The sequence below is a fragment of the Dermatophagoides farinae genome, chromosome 2 (assembly GCF_024713945.1).
Source record: "Dermatophagoides farinae isolate YC_2012a chromosome 2, ASM2471394v1, whole genome shotgun sequence".
Lineage (NCBI taxonomy): Eukaryota > Metazoa > Arthropoda > Arachnida > Sarcoptiformes > Pyroglyphidae > Dermatophagoides > Dermatophagoides farinae.
The window spans coordinates 6,877,103-6,898,804 of NC_134678.1; the positions used below are offsets into that span (position 1 = coordinate 6,877,103).

The window sequence follows — 21,702 nt, forward strand, 5'->3', positions numbered from 1 at the left end:
AATAACAACAACAACAACAACAAAACAGCAGCAGCAGCAATAACAACAACAACAACCCAGGTTTTGTTTGTTACTTTTAGTTCTCACATGAAGAAAATACCTTTTTCAATATGGTGATGATGTTCAAAACGGTTCACTCACCTGTTTGTCGAGTTTTGATTTGTTGAATATACTAAATACACATACACACACAAGTTTGAAAAAAAAGAAAAATGCAGCAGACAATTTTTTTTTGTTTCGATTCAAAAAGAGAGTGGCCGCCGTTGCCGCCATCATTGGCTTCGTCTGTTTTTTTTTCGATTTAATGTCCAAAATGTTCATCGTCATCATAATCCAATTCAAATGTATCGTGTGTGTTTGTGTGTACACACCATCAAAAGACACATTCAGTCGATGTTTGGCAATCCATGCTTTATTCATCGTTTCGTTGATTGTTAAATAATGAATAGAATGACGATCGATTGAAATTGATTAATTCATCATCAAGCAATTATTGTGTTCGAATTTTGATCAAATTTTGTGTTTTCTTCAATTTTCAACTTCAACTTTTTAATGATATCTATCAACAAGTGTTTTGTGTGTGCATTTTTTTGTTGAAATTCCATGCTCTGATTTTCTAAATTATCGTCACCATATAGTTAGAATTGATATTACCACAAACATGTCTTCGATATACAACAAGGAGATTGAACTTACACACACACACCAAACCAACTCTGTCGACAATCTCTAAGTTAATTTATTAAAAAAAAAAGATTTATAACATCGTCATCGTCGTCGTATATTTATTCAGGATTATCATGATCTAGATATTTTTTTTCGTTCTTCCGCCATTCATATACCTGTATTTAGTGCTTGTTATTGTTTTTTTGTTATTTCTCGGTTATAATTCAGCCATCCTATTTTGGCATTTTATATCTCCGGTGTCTCCGGGAAAAATATTTTTATTTTATTTTTTCCCTGTATTTTTGTGTTTGTGTGTGTTTTAAAAAAAACGCACCAACATGACGAAAGACAAGTGATAATGATGATGATGATAAAGTTTTAAACATTCGCTTGGCCACGTTACAAACGTTTTTTTTTACAATCAATAATCGAATATTGATGGCCATTTATTATTTATCAATAGTGAATTGTAAAAGATACTGATGAAAAATTCCATGTCATGTGTGTCATTCATTCATTCATTAATTCATTTTTTTCCTGTTGAAAATTACACACAGTCACCATCGTCATCAATATGATATTTGAATTGTCCAATTACACACACACAGGGATTGTTTTCCTGCCTATAATCTTCTTCTTATCATTGTCAAATTTTTTTTTTGTAAATGAAATCGAAATGAATTGAAAAATTTTTTATTTTCATTTTTTACTACATGAAATAATAGGAGAAAAAAATTTTAAAATTAACTTCAATTCATCATCATCATCATCATCATGGGTAATGGCGAATCATCGACACAAAATGCATCATCATCGTTATCATTTGCACCTAACTGTTTAAACTATTGTCTTCGATCATCATCATCATCACCATCATCGTATAGGTAAGCAAACATTGATGACATTTCATATTTTGATTTTATAAAAGTTGAAACAAAATTAATCCTCTGAATTGTTGGATTTGTCAATGAAATTCTATGTTTGTTTGTTTTTTTTTTCGTTGGGATGGACAATGGTCATTTACATATAATAGTTGTGTATGAAATAAAGTTATTCATCAATCGATTACACACCTACAAATAGCTTCTTGATATATTTAAATTAATCAATCATAAAACAAAATCTTATTATCTATAGAAAAAAAATTTTAATCAAATGAACCACTTACTGACATTCAACAATTAATTCTATGATTTTTAGATCCTCAACATTATTATTCATCATTTTAATGACATACCTTTGAATGTTTAGGCGTGTTCAATATTACTTAATCATAATTCTCTCATCATCATCGTCATCATGATGATGATCAGAACATACAAGATTTTTTTTTGTTTTGTTTTTTTACATCTAATGCAATTGTCGAAATGAAAAAGATTTTTCTTTTTTTCCCACATTTCTGTTTGTTTGTTACAAATTGAATTGACATTTTCATTACAGATTTTGTTTCCCATGCAATGTTTTAATGTTTGTGTTTTTTTTTGTATCATCTCGTGTGATAATACAAAAAACTATTTTCGGACAATCCATTTTAAATTTGGCCAATTTCTGATTGATCAAAATTTAATCGGTTCATATTTAGAACTATCATAGTAGATTTGTCGAATTATCAATTCCAATTTTTGATGATGATAAAAGTAAGTCAATCATCAAATAATCATCATCATCATCCTCATTGACCGATATCTGTCGAACAGGTTATCCTCTTAATTAGTCTATTAATCAAGTGTTTTTTTTGGAAATAAGCATCAGAAGTTGAATTGCCTGAATCAATCAATATAACTTTTATTGGTTTTTATCACAGCAGCAGCAGTGCTTGTGTATTGCGATCAAATCATCATCAGATTGATTATAATTCGATGGAATTTTTTTTTTCTTTTGCCTTTTGTCTATATCTGATTGTCCTCTTTTTTATGTATTGCGATTCTCACCACTTTCATTTATTCATTCATTCATTCATTTTATTAGTGAAAATAAGATAATGTTTTTTTTCGCGAAAAACACCACAACTATGTAGTTATGTCAATCAATCTATATATAAATTTTTGCCATTAAACCGTTTGGTCATTTGATGATGATGATGATGAAGATCATATCTAGTGGAGAGATTATGTTTGATAATTTGATTTGATCTAGATCAATATGGTCATCTTGATCGATCACGCAATTCAATTGTGCATGTATGTAACAGTTTTTTTTGAATTTAACTTAATTCAAATGAAACTTTATGAAATTATCGATAGCTTTCCATCGTGATCTCGATTTTTTTCTGTTTTTTTTGTCTTTGAAAAATTTTTATTTTTTTAAATATGACCATTTTCCATATCAACCTCAAGGATAATTGCTCATCATAATCATTTTTGTTTTCTTCTTGTTTCCGAAATTTTTCAAGGACACATTTTAATTTGCCTGAATTATCATATGGTTTTTTTTCTTTCAAACAAAAAAAAATCGATAAAACGTCATTGAAATGTTGATTTTTGAATAACATTTGCAATTGTGGACAATTTTCATATTTTTTTTTTGTTTTCCAATCAAATCAAATCAGACAAGATTCGAGTACATCCAATTTGCAAGATGCACAAGTATAAAAAAAACCTAGAAAAATGAGAGACAACAAGATTATCTTCCAGAGAGAGAGAAAGAGAAAAAAAATAGCAATACCAACGACAACAACAACAATGATATGAGATAGATGGTATTACCGGTCGGATATTTGTGTTTGTGTTTTTTGAATTTTATTTGCAATAAAAAAAAATTATCCTTCCAACTTATTATTATCATCATCATCATCGTCAAATAAATAGTAAAAAAAAATCCCGTACAATTATTATTATCAAAAATAGTTTTCTTGTCAAAAAAACGAATAAAAAAATAAAAAATACCATGTCCCCTGTTATTATTATTATTTTTTTTCACGTTTTAAAACATCATCATCATCATCTTCATTTGATTTCACTGTTTCTACTGTGGCTACTTGTTGCTGCTGATTTTATGTGTTTGATTTATGTATATTCACCGTTATCGTTTCATTAATTTTATGTGAGATTTTATCATTATTGTTGTTGTTGTACCGAAATATAAATCACCAATTTTGATAGGAATTTTCTTTTTCACATTTCAAACATTATTATTACCCGATGATGATGATGAAATATAAAAATCCGTTGTTGTCGTTTTCTGATGTTTTTTTTCTGAAATCACGTTTTCATAATCAATAAACAATACACATAGCTTATTATCATTATTATTATTAGTGGAACAAAAAAAAATTTGTATTAAAACTACTGCAAAAGTTGTTGTTGTTGTTGCTGTTCTTGATTGATCAAAATCTTTTTTTCCGTGCCAGATTGAATAATAATAATGATAGTGACATAACACACACACACACAAATTCATTTAGTTAGTAATCTAATGTTTTGTCATTCATCACGATTTATAAATCTATATCATCGATCTAGATCTAATTTGTCTCATCTCATCACATTCACATTTGATGGAATTTGAACAAATTCTTGTGTTATTATTATCAACCTATAAATAATCCTATCGGATTGTATTTTTAAGTGTGTATATATTCCGGTATGTTGTACTTTTCTTCATCAAGACAATAGATTTTTTTTTTTTTTTTTTTTGGTTGGTAGAGATCTTTTCGTGACCAAAACAATAACAACAACAGCAACAACAAAAAAAACTGTGGCCACCAGATCTCGAAAATTATTAAAAAAATGTATTCACGAAATTTGATGACCATCATCATCATAATCATCATTATCATTAAAATGTAAATGTCCAATGCCATAAATATAACGTGATGATGAATATTGATTGTTTTGACATTGAAAATGTCGTTTTTCTGTTCTTTTTTTCTTCGACATTAAGCAATGCATTTTTTTTGTTTGTTCTCGAAGACACAACAACAATGTTTTTTTGTTTCAAAGTTACATGACAAAAAAAAAGAAGAAAACGTGCTAATTAATCAATTAATTAAATATACACACGTGCAACATTTATTTAAAATGTTTCCAACCAGTGTAAATGATGAAAAAAAAACATTGAAAACCTATTATTAATGAATGATGATGGCTTTTAAGTAAATGATGTACATTTGGTAAAGAATTTTTTTTTCTTTTTGGTGATTGTCTCAAAACATGGAGCAATTTAAAAAAAGAACTACTTGGTTTATGCATTTGTATGTGTGTGTGTATGGAATTTATAATCAACAACAAAAAAAAAAACAAACGAAAATTGATTGTCCATTTGAAATTAAATAGTCTTATTATTATTATTATTACTGGCCAGAAAATATATATTCATCATCACCATCATGTAGATGATTATGTGACCATCTGTCATCTGTTAATTTGTAGGACACTCCTGTCTTGTGATAGTGTTTTCTTGTTGTTGTTGTTGTTGTTTCCCCAATTCTCTTTTTAGATGAGAAAAAAAACAATGGATTCAAACAATATTGATTAATCATCAACAACAATAACAAAACATGGTTTCATTTGATTGAAAATGTTTTTTCGATTCAAAAAAAAAAATTTTTTTTTCTTTCATTTTCTTGTTGTTGACCAAAAATAAAAATTTCATGTTTTTGCCAAATGCATCATCAACGATCCGATTAATGATTGATCCAAGGCGTAGGCTTTTTTTTATTTTTTTTAAGCTGAAAAAAGATTTGAAAGAAAAGAAAATTGGACTGAAAATAGAAAAATTCACTGTTCAACATATATACATAGAAACAGAAATGATTATAATTATTGACACAAAAAAAATAGTGGTGATGTGAAAACAAAATCCGTTTCCATTTTTAATTATATACACACACACACATATTAGGATGATATTGATTGATGTCATCGTAATCATCATTTTGTTTCGTTTTTTTTTTAATTTGGAATTATGAAAATCCATTTTATTTTAGCAAAATCTAGCTATTTTTTTTCTATCATCATCATCGTCATCGTCATCTTAAATTTAAAAAACATTTTGGTATGCAATATCGTCATCATCGATTAATAACTTTGCCATCAATTATTTTCAAGGATTCAAATCGATTGACAGAAAATCTATTTTAAAAACCAAGATTTTAGAAATCAATCATTGATTGAATATTTTAAAGTTTTCCATATATTTTGGTGGTGCTGAACATGATGATGATGATGATGATGATTCGATACGGATTTTTGTGTACCTAATATATAGTTGGGCGTCATTGTTTTGTTTTTTTAAAAATGTCTGGCATGTTTTTTTTGTTGACAAAAAAAGATACCAACCAAATTTCAATTTCCATATATCCTGACTGTAAATGAAACAAAAAAAAAAAATGGATGATGCTCAATAATGATAAATGTATTGTATAAAAAATTGTTTTTGTTGTTGTTGATGGTGGTGGTCGGTTGGTCAGTTAGCCAGTCATCATCAACAACAACAAAAGCAACTCTTTTGGTTACGGTCCGATGAAAATTGACTGGAATTTTATTGTCGTTGAATCTGACAATGATAAACATCTCATTGACCATCATCATTATCATCATCATTATTCATTCACGCATCATCGTATATGTGTGTGTGTGTGTGTTTGTGACCTATGGCTTGTATTTAAATTCGTCGTCACTTGTTATTATCATGATAATTAAGCCATCGTTGTTGAATAATGATAATAATGTTTTTCTATTATTAAATCAAAAGATTTTATCATCATTAGAATTGTGTAGTAGTAGAAAAGTTTATGATTGTCTGAATATTTTTTGTTTTCAGAACAGGAAATATTCTGGAATTTTTTTTTTCGTTCAAGAAATACTCTTTAGTGAATGGTAATAGTATTAGTATGGTACTTGAATTGGAATGACAAATGCATAAAAAGTTTCACATATCTTTATAGTGTGCACCTTTTATGGACAACTGAAAATTCACAAAAACAAATAAATGTCAGACGAATCTCTCTGTGTATGTGTGTGTGTGTGTGTGCGTGTAGGTGGAAATATTTATTCACGATTGTCGTCATTGAATATCTTTTGAGACAAAAAAAAAACAATATTGTTGATGACGATGACAAGCAAACGATCCAAACGTTTTGATCATCTGAACTTTTTATTACTATATAACTATAGGTCTTTTATAGATAAAACAAACAAAATATGTTTTAAGGAGAATTTAAAAGATTAATTGTGAAAATATATCGTTCATTGTCATCATCGTCATTTTTCTATTTAAATTTTTTTTTCATCATTATTTATGAATGATCTTTTAACCTGGTAATAATGACATGAGATATGTTGATGATGACGTATTATGGAAATATCGTTGAAGTGTGTGTGTGTGTGTTTATGTGTGGGTGGATGAATAATATTCATTAAACGATGATTTTTAAACTTCATCATCATCATCATCATTGTTGTTGTCATCAAATCATTTGATGATAATGATATATATGAGTGATTGAGTGAGTGAGAGTGGAAATTTTCCGTAAATTTTTCTTTCCAAATGATCCGGGCACATGTTATAGGAATAGAAACGGATATTGGAAACGGGAGAAAAAAAACCCCGTTTACCTTTACACACTGACACATGCATGCATCCATCAGTGTGTGTGTGTGTGTTCTTGTGTGTGTTTCGTTTCAAAAATTTTCGTTTTTCTTGAAAACCAACCAATTATCATCATTTCTTTTGTTCACCACCATCATCTTTGTCATTTTTTTTCTGCTTGGAATAATCAAACTATCTATGGTTTCCGTCATTTATTCATCAAAACAATCGATGATGATGATGATGATGAAGACGATGATGATAATTATAGGAGTCAAATTAACAGAAAAATAGGATTGTTGTTGTTTGTTGTTGATCATCAATTTTTTTATGGCCATTTTTTTCTGTATGGTTCAATAACTTATTAGCTGCTGCTATTTTTTTTTCATTATTGATCAATTTTTCTGATTATCAGGGTGGTGGTATATTTATTATTGATTGATCTCAACATATATATAAAAGTTTATATCGATCGATAACTTTCTCTCTTTTTTTTTTTTGGATGAAATTTTTTTTTCTTTATTTGATAAATCAAATAATGGTAAGCAAAACAACAACAACAACACTTGCCACTCACATACACATTTTTGACATTTGATTTGAATGTGTAAATTTTCAACATGACGACTTATTTTGTGACAATTTCCATTTGTTAAGATTGACAAAATTTAAAATTTTTTTTTTGTTTTTTTTTTACTCATTTCATCATCATCATCATCTATCACGTGGCACACAATGTGCAAACATACCAAATTACATTATTATTTGTCTCCATCATAATCGAAAATATTTGGTGGTTAAAAATGGAATTTGACACACACACACACACTCACACAGAGACAGACAATGTCACAATACAAAGTAATTTACACCTGTTCAATATTTTAGCATTTTTTTGTGTTTCAAAAAAAAAAAAAAATTTACTTCAAACACACATATTTTGCCATTTTGTTGATTATCTCTAAACTACTAAACTTGACATATTTTTATTCTTTGGCAATATAATAATAATCTACATCATCATCATTCATCGGTAATAAAAAAAAAATTTAGCACATTCTCATCCATTTGGATATATATCATTTTTAATAGTTTTAATTTATGCCACATATTTTAGTCTATCGATTTTTACCGAAAAAAATTCTCATTATCTTAATTAATGATCAAATTGTGGTGCTGATGATGATGATGATGATGATGATGATGATGATGGTGATGAAAAATTTTCTTTCCAATCCAGGTCTATGAAATTGTTTTACATTTGTCTTTTGATGTTGATGATGATACACATACATTGTTTTCTAGTCTGGTATGAAAAACAAAACATCATTGTCCACTAATCAATTTTGATTGACTTTGTGTTGACATTTGTTTTTTTTTTGCTTTATCAACAGCAATCACATTTGATTATCAGCAGCCAATCACACACACACACACACTTGCACATATATTTATCAATCAATCAACTAATTTATTGATTGATTGGGTAAACATTTTTTTTCTCTGACTTTTATCGTTTACTACCTGTATAACGGCAATTTTTTTTATGATGATGTAAAAAATTATCGCCAAACACGCCAATACTTTGAATAGATGATTGTGAACAATTTTTTTTCTGCCACATATATAAATATTAATGCGGTAAAGATGTCATATATCGATGACGTTTGGTTACGATTACAACTTCATTAATTCCATCATCGATCTTCATCATTCATCATCATTATTGTATCGATATATGATATACTCCTACACGTCAGGTAAAAAATAATTAATTTTTTTTTATATTTGTCCTTTTCATACCGGTACGCGCGTATACACGTCTTTATTGCTGATTGACGCCATAGAAACGGTGGAAAGAACAGACAAAAAAAAATTTTTTTTTTTTTTTGAATTGAATGTATTTGTGTAATCCTTTTTTTTTGGTGATACTACCACCGCACACCACCACCAACACCACCACTAACACCACCACCACAATAAACCAATGCCAGCAGCGATGCAAACTGAAATGAAAATTTTTGACAGATAGATTTTTTCAATCTGTTTTATTATTATTATCATATATGTCTAACATTTGTAAGCAGCATCAATTTTTTTTTCGAAAAAAAACTAAGATTTGTCTCCACCACCACCACCATCATCATCATCATTGTTCATTAATGTTTTTTCCTCATCCAACCAACCAACCAACCAACCAAAAAAAACCCAATTTGTCATAACTATGAACATTTTTTTTTCTCTCTCATCACCTAATTGAATTTTTGTTGTTTTTATTTTTCTTTTTTTTTCTCCACCAGAACATAGAATCATTGAATTTTCCAGAATCATATTATTATTGTGTTTATGAGTGCATGTGTTCATATGTGATGTTCTTTTCCTGTGATCATCGTCTACTGGCCATCATATTGTGTTCGATTTGAATATTTTATTATTTGGTGTTTATATGTGAATTCTAATTTGCAAAAAAAAGAAAACAAAAACATACGAAAATGTTTTCAAAAATCAAAGGAAAAGTGTAAGTTTATCGATGGATTTTTTTTCAAAGTTTTTGTTGCTATAGGGAAAATTTTGTGTGTGTGTGTTTTGAATAAATTAAATTCATCTTACCATCACCAGTCTATTTGTAGGAAAATTTCATTGACAATTTCGATTCAGAGGGAAATTATTCATTGATTTTCCCACCACCTTTTCCCCAAAAGAGATCTTTTCTTTCTTTTTTTTGTAAAAAAATTTTTTCTAACATTTTTTTTTATCGATATTCCCAGGCTTGGTCGATCAGGCAAAGGTAGTCTAAAAATCAAAATACCGGATACGACACAACAAAAATCAAATGGATCAACATTACCAGCCAGCACTAAAATCATTATGGATTCTTGTAAAGAAAATGTTGACCATAAAAGTTCAACACTTACACCTAATAATGTAGTCAAATCATCAATAACTGGTTCAATTGATTCATCACATACATCTGCTTCATCATCATCAACATCATCGAATAATTCATCATCATATCATACAGCAAATGATGTAGATTTCAATATAAAAGAATTGCTTGAAGGTCGAATCGATTTAAAAGTCCGTATTAGACATTTAAATCAGGAAACAAATTTTAGTGTTGAACGTCAGATGCCATTATATGATGTGCTGGTCATCATTGCCAATCAATTTAGTTTGAATCCAGCCGATTATTCAATCATTGCTTCTGCTGATGATGATGATCAAGGTGATGATAATGGAAACAAAACTCAAAAAATGATAACATTAAAATCAAATCCTGTCGGTTTAATTGGAACGGATCGAATTTCAATAGTGCCAAAAATACGTAAAAATCGTAACAATAATGGTCTTCCATTTACAAAAACAATTCGTTTCACAATAAATTTACCACAAAATCAATTGATGGTCAAACGTATTCAACCATCAACCAGTTTTCATGTGATCAAAGAAATGATTTGCAAAGAAAAATCTCTAGATTCATCACGTTTTTTATTAGTCAAACCGATTAAAAAATCTGAATCATTAGTAGTGATTGATTTGGACCAATCACCTGATGATTATGGTATAAATGAAGTGACTGTAATATCACAACGAAATTATGAACAATTAGCCAAACAATTCACAACCAGTTCACGTTCATCATTATATATTGGAATGAACGATGATATCGATGATAATGGCCATTCAAATCGTCTAAATGCTCAACAAAATGATTGGAGTCAATCAACGCCAAATTTATCAATTATGAATAGTATGAATCGAATGTCGACAACACAATCGGATACATGTTCGATTGCTTCATCTCGTAGCCGATGTTTTAAGAAGAAACCAGCACCACCACCTCCATTATTTCAGAACAATGGTCATAATTCATCACCAACCAAATCAGTACAAAATCTAAGCGTAATTCATGATGATGGCGAAGAAATTGAACAAGAGCCAGATACCGCACTTACATCCACACCATCGGATTCATATTTTGATTCATCGAAATTAACCAGATCAATAACAGCAGATGAAATAGTCGTTAAAAATCAACCAAAACCACAAAATACAAACATTAGTGATGTGCATAAAATACGGTTAATTCGACAAAATTCTGGTTCTGATTCCAGTGGTTATCATGAACGACTATCACAAGCAACAAACGAAATCGACACACCAACACCAACCGATTCAAATTCACCACAGCCACCATCTTCTCTTTCACCTGTATCGAATAATTCTTCTGAACAATATGATGATAATCAAAAATCAATTGACATTGATGATACGGACAATAACAAACTAGTCAATGAGAAAACAATTCATTCATCATCATCATCATCACAAATAAAATTAGCTGCTGAACCTCCAAAACCAGCATCAAGATCGTTAAAATCCAATCCATCATTTAATCACACAAATTCCAAAAAACGACGTGCTCCTATGCCTCCTGTACGTTCCAAACGATCCAGTCCAATTCCACCATCAACTACACCTACTTCACCTTCTCTACAAATAATTAGCTCGAATAATAATTCAATAGATTCATATAATAGTAGTAGTCGAATAGAATCACCATGTTGTACGGAAACAAGTGAAACAGAATTGCCAAATTCACTTTGTTGTTCAGAGGAATCTAATCAAGAGCTTCCATCTAAATCATTGAATCTTATTGATGAATTATCCGCAACAAGTCCTACATCACCATCGGTTACAGATACTATTGATCAAAATGAAAATGATTTTAAAATCGATACGCCAACAACAGATGGCGAAAGTGATGCCAAAAATGATTTACAAATTCAAAAAATTTCCAATAATCAAGATGAAGAACAATTTGTACAAACCACATTGAATACGACTGTGATTATGGCCGAAATTCATCATCAAGAACCTAATATTGTTGAAAATTGTATTGAAACCAACGAATTGAATAATATGGAACATACAAATGATGATGATGGCCCAAATGAAATTGTTGATGATAAAAAGGTCAATGTCGAAATGGCTACGGATGACGTTGTTGTTGTTGTTGTCGAACCTGATGTCGACCTAAATACAAATGATGGTAATTATAAAATATCATTTTCTTATCAAATTGCTTTAGGGTTTTTTTTCAATCGTTTTATTTTTTTTTAATCTATGATTTGATCATAATTTCTAAACTTGAAATATATATTGAATTAAGTTAATAATATTGTTTTAGAAACTGAAAACAACGAATGTAACAAAATATCGGACATTGTTTTGAATGAACAACAACAACAAAAAGAGATACAAAAAAAACGATCACGTTGGCTACAATTATTGGATGAATATGGCCAAGATGAAGACAATAGTAATAATGAACAAAATAATGTATGCACACATAATGATGGCCAACAACAATGTAATGAATGTCGTTATTATATTGAAAATTTTGATCGTTTACGTTTAAAATTTCAAAATTTGAATGATGATCATCAAACAGCGTCAACATCAGGTTTTTTTTTGTTGCTTTCATTCACTCTATCTATTCTCTCATGTGATATTATGTGATGTGTTGCTATTCGTGTATGTGGATAGATAGGATTATCATTAAGAACCGGCTTCTAGATATAAATGTGATAAATGTTACTCTGTATAATTTTATTTTTCTTGTCCTTGTCACATGTGTGTGTGTTGTCTTTAGTAATTTTTTTTTCTAAATGTGTAAATTGAATCTATCAACTGTCATCTATCATAAATTGGTATTCACAATCTATATAGAAATTGAAATATTTTCCAACTACAACTATCCCGGTGATTCTATGTGTGTAATGGTAGGAAAAAAAAGGATGGAAAAAAAATTCATCATCATCATATAGTTGCTATGGTCAAAATGATTTGTTTGTTGATAGATTCAAAATGATTTTTTTTTTTTTTTTTTTTTTTTTGGTATGCACAGCCTCTAACTTTAGCGCTCCACTTTGATAAAACAGCAAACACACAGATATATATCTGATTTGATCCATTCAATCCTAATAAAATGGCTGAGATTATAAAATTTTTTGTTTTTTTTATAGAGTATGGTCATAAAAAAAATTACAAAAATTTTACAGCCAAATGCAATGTGATGCTCTTTGATTTCTCTCGTTTCATTTTTTTTTTTTTTTTTTTTTTTTTTTGAAAAAAAGTGAGAACTATTTGATTTACCAATTTCCATTTATATGATGTGATAGCCGTTGTTAAAAACAACGTTTGTGGACACACGCAAACACACACTTGCACATGGTATTCGGATCCGTTTAAAAATTTTGATTGCAAACATTGTGGATTATATATCAACTACTATAACAATATGCGTCGTTTTATTTCATTGTTTGTTGCATCTGCCTTATGATCATATTCTGATCTATCAACAGTGATACAGTTTTTGGATTTGTTGATTTGATCCATACAGTTTTTTTTGTTGTTGGTTCAAATGAATGTCAGCGAGTGAAAACAAAAAAAAAATATATAGTGAATAATAATCTGATAGAAAACACAATGTGCTGGAATTGGCTACGAATCATTTATAAACGTCTCCATTTTTTCAATGGTAACTATTTTGCTTACTTTTAATGACAGTGAATGATTTATTCTTCGATTAATTGATTGTGTGTGTGTGTGTGTGTGTTTACAAGATCCAATAATCAGCTTAAATCAATTTTTATTCATCGATAATTCTTATTTTTTTACAGTCATTTTTTTCCCTCAAATTCCATTGTCGTGTCTTGACAACAACAAAAACAATTGACATTGATGATAATTTTTACAGCCATCGTCATTAAAGTTTATGATGATGAAAACAAACAAACAAACAAAATCCTTGTACAATATCTTTTGACAATTGAAATTCTGAAGAATTGTCAATTGTCTAATTACCAAATCATTTGTTATAACGGAACCTATTTCGGCAAACTTGTTTGGTTATTTTTAGCTATAAATATTGATAAAAATCTATCATCATTCATGATTAATTTTTGATGATGAATTTTAAAAACAGTTTCGTTTTGCAATTTGCATTTTTTTTTGAAACTTGTTGCATTAATTTAATATTTTTTTTTCCTATTTGCTTTGCTCTGATAACATTTTCTTACATTGGCATTATTATTTATTGTTTAAAGGTGTTGACATGATGATGAGGTTTTTTTTTTGTTCTTCTAAAGTACATCAAACAGATTAATTTCGGATTTGGAACAAAGGTTTCCCAGCACCGTGAAGCCACATAAAAACACTAGTACCGATTAGCACTATGATTAGCATATCCATTATCCGCGTTACTTGTATTAAATCTAATAACGAATCATAATTGGTTACATATAATAATAATAATTACCATATATATAATGAGCAACAAGTAATTTTTATTGATTTTATATTTTCAAATAACAATCATAATCGAAATCGAATACGATTGATGATTGTCCCGACAACAATAATATAATTAAATTGTATATACATTTTGTGTTTGTTTGTTTGATGGATTCAAAATGAATTTTCATTCATTACTTTCATTTTTATCATTCTCCATCTCTCTCTCTCTCTCTCTCTCTCAGATTGATATTGAGTAAAGAGCTTCCTAGTTTTTCTCTTCAATTATATCCAATTAAATTATTTCGACAATCGGGATAAATCACCAAAATCACATTAATCGATTGGCTATAGACACTTGTTGTTGTTGTTATTGTTGTGGTTGTTGTTGGATGTACGTAAAAACTAAAATTTCGATTCAATCAATTTTTTTTTCTTTTTGATTTTCAAATTTTTTTTTTGTACTTTAATTTATTCGTTTTTTTTTTGGAGAGAAAAAAAAGCAAAGTTACGTCAACTTTTTTTTTCTCTACTACTATCATCATCATCATCATCATTATCATTATAATCGTTATGTTTCATCGTTAGTTCCAATCATCCTTGGTTCATCATCATCATCATCATCACTTGTAGAAATTCATTTTTTATGTGTGTGTGTGTGTGTTTGTGTATTTCATTCGAATGAAATCTTCAAATTTGTTTTTGATTTGATCATATCGTCGTTTTTTTTATTATTATTATTGTAAATTTCGTCAATTACAATTGTTTGATGTTCATAGCTGATATTTCGTTTCATTCATTCATTTATTTGCCACATATCATTGTCATTGTTGAAAGTTTTGAAATTTTTTTTTTCTTCGGAAAAACTCATCATCATCAACAACAACATTCTCATTGGATCATCGGGAAATGTTGTGCAAAGAAAAAAAAAAATAAAATTTTTTTTTCTCATTTTCCTAATCGTTTTGTTCGATTCGATTTGTTGTTGTTTTCTAATATTTTAATCTCAAAAAAAAAATTTTCGAATTTTTTTTGATCACCATTTATCAATCTTAATTTTATTCGTATTATATATATATCGTATATCCAACAAATGCTGTAGATCAATTTTCTTTTGTCTTATTATTCAAATCTGTTAAACTAATTTTTTTTTCTCTGCCTGTGTGTGTCTATGTGTCTTGCGTGTTTGAATAATCGTTCTTTTTTTTCATCCATTTTAATAATTTCATTATTATATCATTAATCTCTTGTAGGTGAACAAAAATCAGTGCAAAACGACAACGAAACAACAACGATAAAAGAGCCTGAAGTGATTGACGGCAATATTAATGAAAATTATTATCCTGCGCATCAACAACAACAACAACAGCAGCAACATCAATCAGACAACAGCGATAAAATTGATGTCGATGTTCAAACAGCCACAAACACCAATGATAATAACAAAAATGGTATTGTTACCGTTGAATTAATCGATAAAATTGCCAACGGTAACCAAGTTGACAACGAAGAAATGAAACAAAAATCTGTTGATGGTGGTAGTGAACCACTTGTTGTCGTTTCAGATTGGCAACAGCGATCATCAACATCGAACAATGATGTTAAATTCACATCGATAATTAATAATGATAAAATTAATGGAAATAAAATCGAAACCAACAATAATGACCCAATTGGAATTTCGGAAAATCTTGATGAACAAGTAGAAGTTGCGCTAAATGAATTGAATAATACATTAGATCAATGTGCAGCCACAAATTCATTCAATGATGATGAGGATGTTGATGGTAAAATGTCATCAACAAATAGTTCTCATATTAATGTTAATGATCAAATTAAAACAACGACAACACAACCGACTTCATCATCAACACAATCATCATCTGGTCGTACAACCAAAGTAGTGATTAAATCAATGTACGATAATAATAACAATGGTATCAATCGATTATCATCCAGTTCATTTTCCGTACGTGATGGTATACGCAAATTTAATACTATAAATGTTTCAAATCAAGATTTATCTAGTCTACGTTCAACAGTGAATCCATTCGTTCGACGATCAACATCGAAAATTTGTCATGATGATTGTGATGAAATGCCAAAAGTGAATAGAAAATTAAAAAATTTTCAAATTGGTTCATTCGTTGAATGTCGTCCGGCTGTCGATATTTATCAACAGAATAAACCAATGATAATGACCAATGTTGTTCAAAAAAATAATAATAACAATAATACGAAAACTTCATCAACTGTAATCACAATCAATTCAACGAAAACAACAGCTACCATAATCAATGGTGTTGCGAATAATTTATCATCTGTTGTTGTCTCGAATAATAATAATAATATTAATAATAATAATCATGATGATAAATCAATGAGGAACCAAAAACCAGCCTTAATAATTAAGGATGATCATGATAAACATCATAATTATAGCAATCAAAGCAATAAATCATCAATATCAGCGAATAATATAGAACCAACAACAATAGAACAGCGTCCAAACAACAATCGACCAATGTCGGCCTATGTAATCAACAACAATAATCTGAATGATGATAAAAACAGATTCGCAAAACAACATTCGAATGGCTTTGCAACCAAATTGTCACCATCCTCCTCATCATCATCTTCGGCAACAGATTTCTTACAAGAACTTAAAATCAAAAGTAAAACCTGGAGTCATCGTAATGGAATAGAATTCTCAAATGCAGCTTACGATGAAGTCGATGATCAAACGTCGGAACCAAGAAAGATGAATGGCTCTGTTTTCAATGAGCGTAAAAATGACGATAGTATATCGATTCCAACTTCGGCGCCGCCGCCACCGCCACCGCCGCCGCCACCACCACCAGCACCATCACAATTAATACAACCAGTCAATCGTATGGTTACATCACAGAAATTGTTTGCACCGAAAGGATGGAATCAAAATGGTTCGGCAAAACCGGGCAATATTCGTTCACCATTACGTAGTATTTCGATGGATTTATCGAAAACTAATAAATCGCCAGTCGATTCTCGTTGTGCACTTTTGAATGAAATTAAAAATTTTCACAATAATTCCCGATTAAAAAAGGTAATTCAACATGTTCAACATTGATGATTTTAGATTAATTTTCGAATTTTTTTTTCTTCGTTGTTTAGGTTACAAGCAATCAGCCATTCAGTCTAAAAATGAACTGATTCCTATGAAAAATGTTTTATCCTCAATCCTGACAATCAGATTTATTTACCCCCAATTCATTATTGTGATTTCCTTGTTTTATGAATTTGTTTTTTTTTTCTTTTTTTTTCTCTCTTCATAAACATAAAACATTGTCACACACTATCGCGTTTGACATCATTATCGTTCACACATTATTTGTTTGATCTATTGTCTTTTTAATCAATGCAATCTTTCATCTTTTCCGATTTAACTGGCCTCAGAATTTTGTTTTTTTTTATTATTATAATAAATGTAATAAAAATGAATTTATATGCAAAATGAATCATTGGTGTTCATCATCATTTTATTATTAAATTAAAATTAAACGGTCCATTCAATTTATTCAATTGCCGAAAGTGCTGCCATCTGTTAGCAGATAAAAGAACTACGATTCAACTATTTTTCAATTTCAACTTTTTTTTTGTCAATTTCATCATTTTTAAATTATAAAAGTGAGTCAAAAAGTTTATTTATTTAAAAAAAAATTTGGCAGATGAAAAAAAAATTTACACTTTGTTATAATAAACAATCATCATTATTATTATTTTTGGTACTTTTTATTTAGTTAATTATAAATGGCCTAATTCGATGAATTAAATGATTTATTTAATTAGTTAAGTTTGTGACAAAGATTGCTGTTGACGTAGAATCGAAATGTTACGATTTATCTCATTCAATTGATCCTTTGTGAAATAAAAAAAAAACAGAAAATATGAAATAAATTGAATAAATGTTTATACACATTTTGTTTGATTACCTTTAGTTTTTCAACATTCAATTTTACCGAATCTTTAGCCAACATATAAGAGCTAAGACGGTCGATACCGAGTTGTCGTCGTTTATGATACCGTTCTTCCCAGGCTGTCAATAACAAATTGTAATAATGGCATGAATCAAAGTAATTCAGATAATAACGACTATTCGATGCTGGAAATACACGACAAAATTTTCCACAACGGCTCAATTCATCTTCTGATTCCATTAAATGCATCACATCATCATCGTTCAATTGGTCAATCAAATCATTCGAATATACATCATCAAATCCTTTAGTTTTAAAACATTCTTCAAATTCATCATGCTAAATGGTTGTGGATGAATCAAATTATAAGTTACATGTGAGTGATTAAATAATAAAAAAATACCTTATCTTTATCAGGAATGCTCATCTGCGCGAAAAGATCATTCTTTTCCGGACAAACAAAAGAACCGAAATTATAATGTCGTCGAAAACGTGGTGATAATTGATAGCCCAATGTATTGAGAATATCTCGTACTAATTGATTTTTAACGGAAAAATCCAGCACAGAATCGGCACGTAAACTAGGTGTAATGTTTACTTCTAGTAGCCATAATTTTAGATTTTCATCCAAAATAATATCAAAGCCAAGCAATTCAAAACAAGAACGCCGATTTTTTAGATTTTGTTTAAGCAATGTCAGAATATTTGATTCGGAACTGATCACAGTTTTTACGATAAGATCAATGATTTGTTGCCATATTTGATCTACATCCAAGTTTCTTGTCATTGATAAATGTTTCCATAATGTTTTCAATGTCCATTTATGGCCATCTTGACCATCAACATTACTGCTTGGTACATATTCTACACAATTCTTATTCACACTATAATTGGTGAGATGAATAAATTGATTTTTGATATCATCAACACTATTCGAATAACGATTAGCAGCGAATCGTACAAGACCTTCATCATAAACATAGACACGTAATGGTAATATTGATGTTATCAACACATAGACACGAAGATCAAATTTGGCATCATTATGCAAAAGGAATGGATTGGAAATGTATTCTTGCACCACCATCGATACTTTTGGTTTACGTGAATTACTTCCATTACCATTGGAATTTTGTTTAGACATTAGAACATGTAATTCTTCCATATTTGAAACAATATCTATTCCTTGTCCACGAGCCGATGCCGGTGGTTTACAGATGAACATTTTCGGTTGTATATGACCATTACATTTTTCCGATGATTTATGATTAGTAAGTATCGATTCATCACTATTCCAATATGTAACTAATGATGAATAATCATTTGGCATAATGAATGTAGGTGGATGAAAATTTCCAAACATATCGACACCATGTTTTTCTATTTTTGATTTCAGATTAAGCCATAATCGATCTTTACGTCCAAAATTAAAACTACCAGGAAAATGATTAACACGTTGATAATAACCGATTAGTTGAAATTCATTAACACGTAAATGTTTACACCAGATAGCATTCCAATTGTTGAATGTTTTGTTTTTAGGATTACGATCAACTGTTATATAAAAATGAAAGAGAAAATAAAACCAACTTTAGAAAATTTAAATAAAATTTGAAAAAACAAACCAGGCATAAGTTTGTATCCAGATCTGACTACAATCGAACGCATCGTATTGGCCGTTATACTAGTCATTTTCCAACGTAAAAATGATTTCACTTCTTGTGGAACATCGGAAACTAATAAAAGAAAAAAATTAATAATGACTTTCAAATAATTCAAATCATTAATGAATACTTACGAACATCATCTTCAGAAACAAAATATACAGTAGGATACATCAATGGAAACATAGAAGGCTGTAACATATAAGGACGCTTTTTTGAATCATCAAGTCTTGGAAAGATAGTTAATGATAATTCATCGAGTGAAGAAGCCATTGTTTGATCGGCGGATTCTGTCGATTTATTAGGTTGTCGTCGATCACAGATTTGTAATTGGTATCGAATTATTTGTGCCATCATTTCGAAGAATATTAATTTAGTATCTAAAGTTGGTGTTTGAGTACCGGATGATTGCGATGAAGATGTGGAAGACGAATGATTTGTATCACCACCACCACCACCAACACCATTTGTAATGAGTACATTTGAATGATTATAGCCATTTTCTTGACCATTATGTATGGCACCATTTTTGCCTGAAATTGAGGTAGTATCTACATTTGATTCGATCATTTTTGAATTTTCAGTTGTATTTTTCTTTACATTTTTGTCGTCCATATTAGTTTCAGAAAATAATGAATTGAGATTGTTTAACAAATTGATGATGATCAAAAGTAATGGTGAATAAAAGTTACAGAACGAAAATGAAAAAAAAGCAATCAAAGGAATGTAGTGTAAAGAGAAACATATAGAATGTTATTTATGATGAAAAAATCTTCAATGCCATAATCATCGAATTGCTTTGAAAATGGTTGATCATCCGTAATATTCTGAGTATTTCTGATCAAACTAGTGTTTAGTTGATATTCGAACGAATGTGAAGGCTTCACTTGTGGACTTGCACGTGTTGTTGTTAAAAAAAAGTCGACAACTTGATGTCTGTCTATAAGTTTTTCGGGGTTATAGTTGCAATATATTCTTGTTGATAGTTCAATGCCAAATATTTACGAAATTTGTCTTTTTATTTTTTTGAGTATATAATTTATCATGTTCAATAGACTAGATCAGCGTGTATCCAGTGTATGAGAGGGAGAGAGAGAGAGGACAGAATAAATCACTAGCCAAACAAACAGAATTTTATGATAATGTTATTTATTCAACCAAAAAGAAGAAGAAGAAGAAGAATAAAATGGAAACATACCATGCCAAAATTTTATAAATTTTGAATAGAATTCGTGCCAAATAATGTCACAGTGATATAGTTTATTTGTCAATGAAAATGATGATACATCACTCACATACACACACACACACAAAGACTTTAATGGAATATATAAACAATTAATGATTCTATCGATGATGATGGACTAAAAAAAAAAAGTTTGAGGACTTATTATGGAAACAAAGAGGAGCAATCTTATTATTATCACACATAAACACTTATCAAAATTAAACAATGTACAATTGAATTCTTGTGTGTATGTGTGTGTGGATAGCACATGGATTCATCTGAATTGCAGCCGACACACACACACACATCGTTCTTATTCTAAACTCATCTGCGTGGAGACAAAAAAAAAAAATTTTTT

The 21,702-nt window shown here is 29.4% G+C and overlaps 2 protein-coding genes across 16 annotated transcripts; one reads left to right on the plus strand and one right to left on the minus strand.

Moving 5' to 3' along the window:
* The first annotated feature begins 359 nt into the window (after nt 1-359).
* Nucleotides 360-17,989, plus strand: LOC124493607 (uncharacterized). 15 transcript variants are annotated; one of them, XM_075728839.1, is made up of 8 exons: nt 7,260-7,398; nt 8,438-8,506; nt 8,592-8,957; nt 9,498-9,715; nt 9,966-12,250; nt 12,371-12,664; nt 15,750-17,581; nt 17,650-17,989. In XM_075728839.1, exons 4-8 carry the CDS (start codon nt 9,690-9,692, stop codon nt 17,686-17,688), a joined length of 4,476 nt encoding a protein of 1,491 aa, XP_075584954.1. In that variant the 5' UTR covers nt 7,260-7,398; nt 8,438-8,506; nt 8,592-8,957; nt 9,498-9,689; the 3' UTR covers nt 17,689-17,989. The 15 variants fall into 15 exon arrangements, with proteins under 15 accessions (XP_046912686.2, XP_075584961.1, XP_046912662.2 ...); XM_075728842.1 differs by lacking the exon at nt 7,260-7,398 and having other exon boundaries at nt 8,315-8,506; nt 12,389-12,664; XM_047056730.2 differs by lacking the exons at nt 7,260-7,398; nt 8,438-8,506; nt 8,592-8,957 and adding an exon at nt 360-1,550.
* A 242-nt stretch (nt 17,990-18,231) lies between these two features.
* On the minus strand, nt 18,232-21,622 carry LOC124499428 (tubulin monoglutamylase TTLL4-like). Its single transcript, XM_047063333.2, has 6 exons — nt 21,315-21,622; nt 20,251-21,230; nt 20,078-20,188; nt 18,856-20,006; nt 18,468-18,791; nt 18,232-18,393 (listed from the first exon to the last, which is right to left on the minus strand). The coding sequence occupies exons 2-6, from the start codon at nt 20,729-20,731 to the stop codon at nt 18,325-18,327; spliced, it is 2,136 nt and encodes a 711-aa protein (XP_046919289.1). The 5' UTR covers nt 20,732-21,230; nt 21,315-21,622; the 3' UTR covers nt 18,232-18,324.
* Nucleotides 21,623-21,702: the final 80 nt, after the last annotated feature.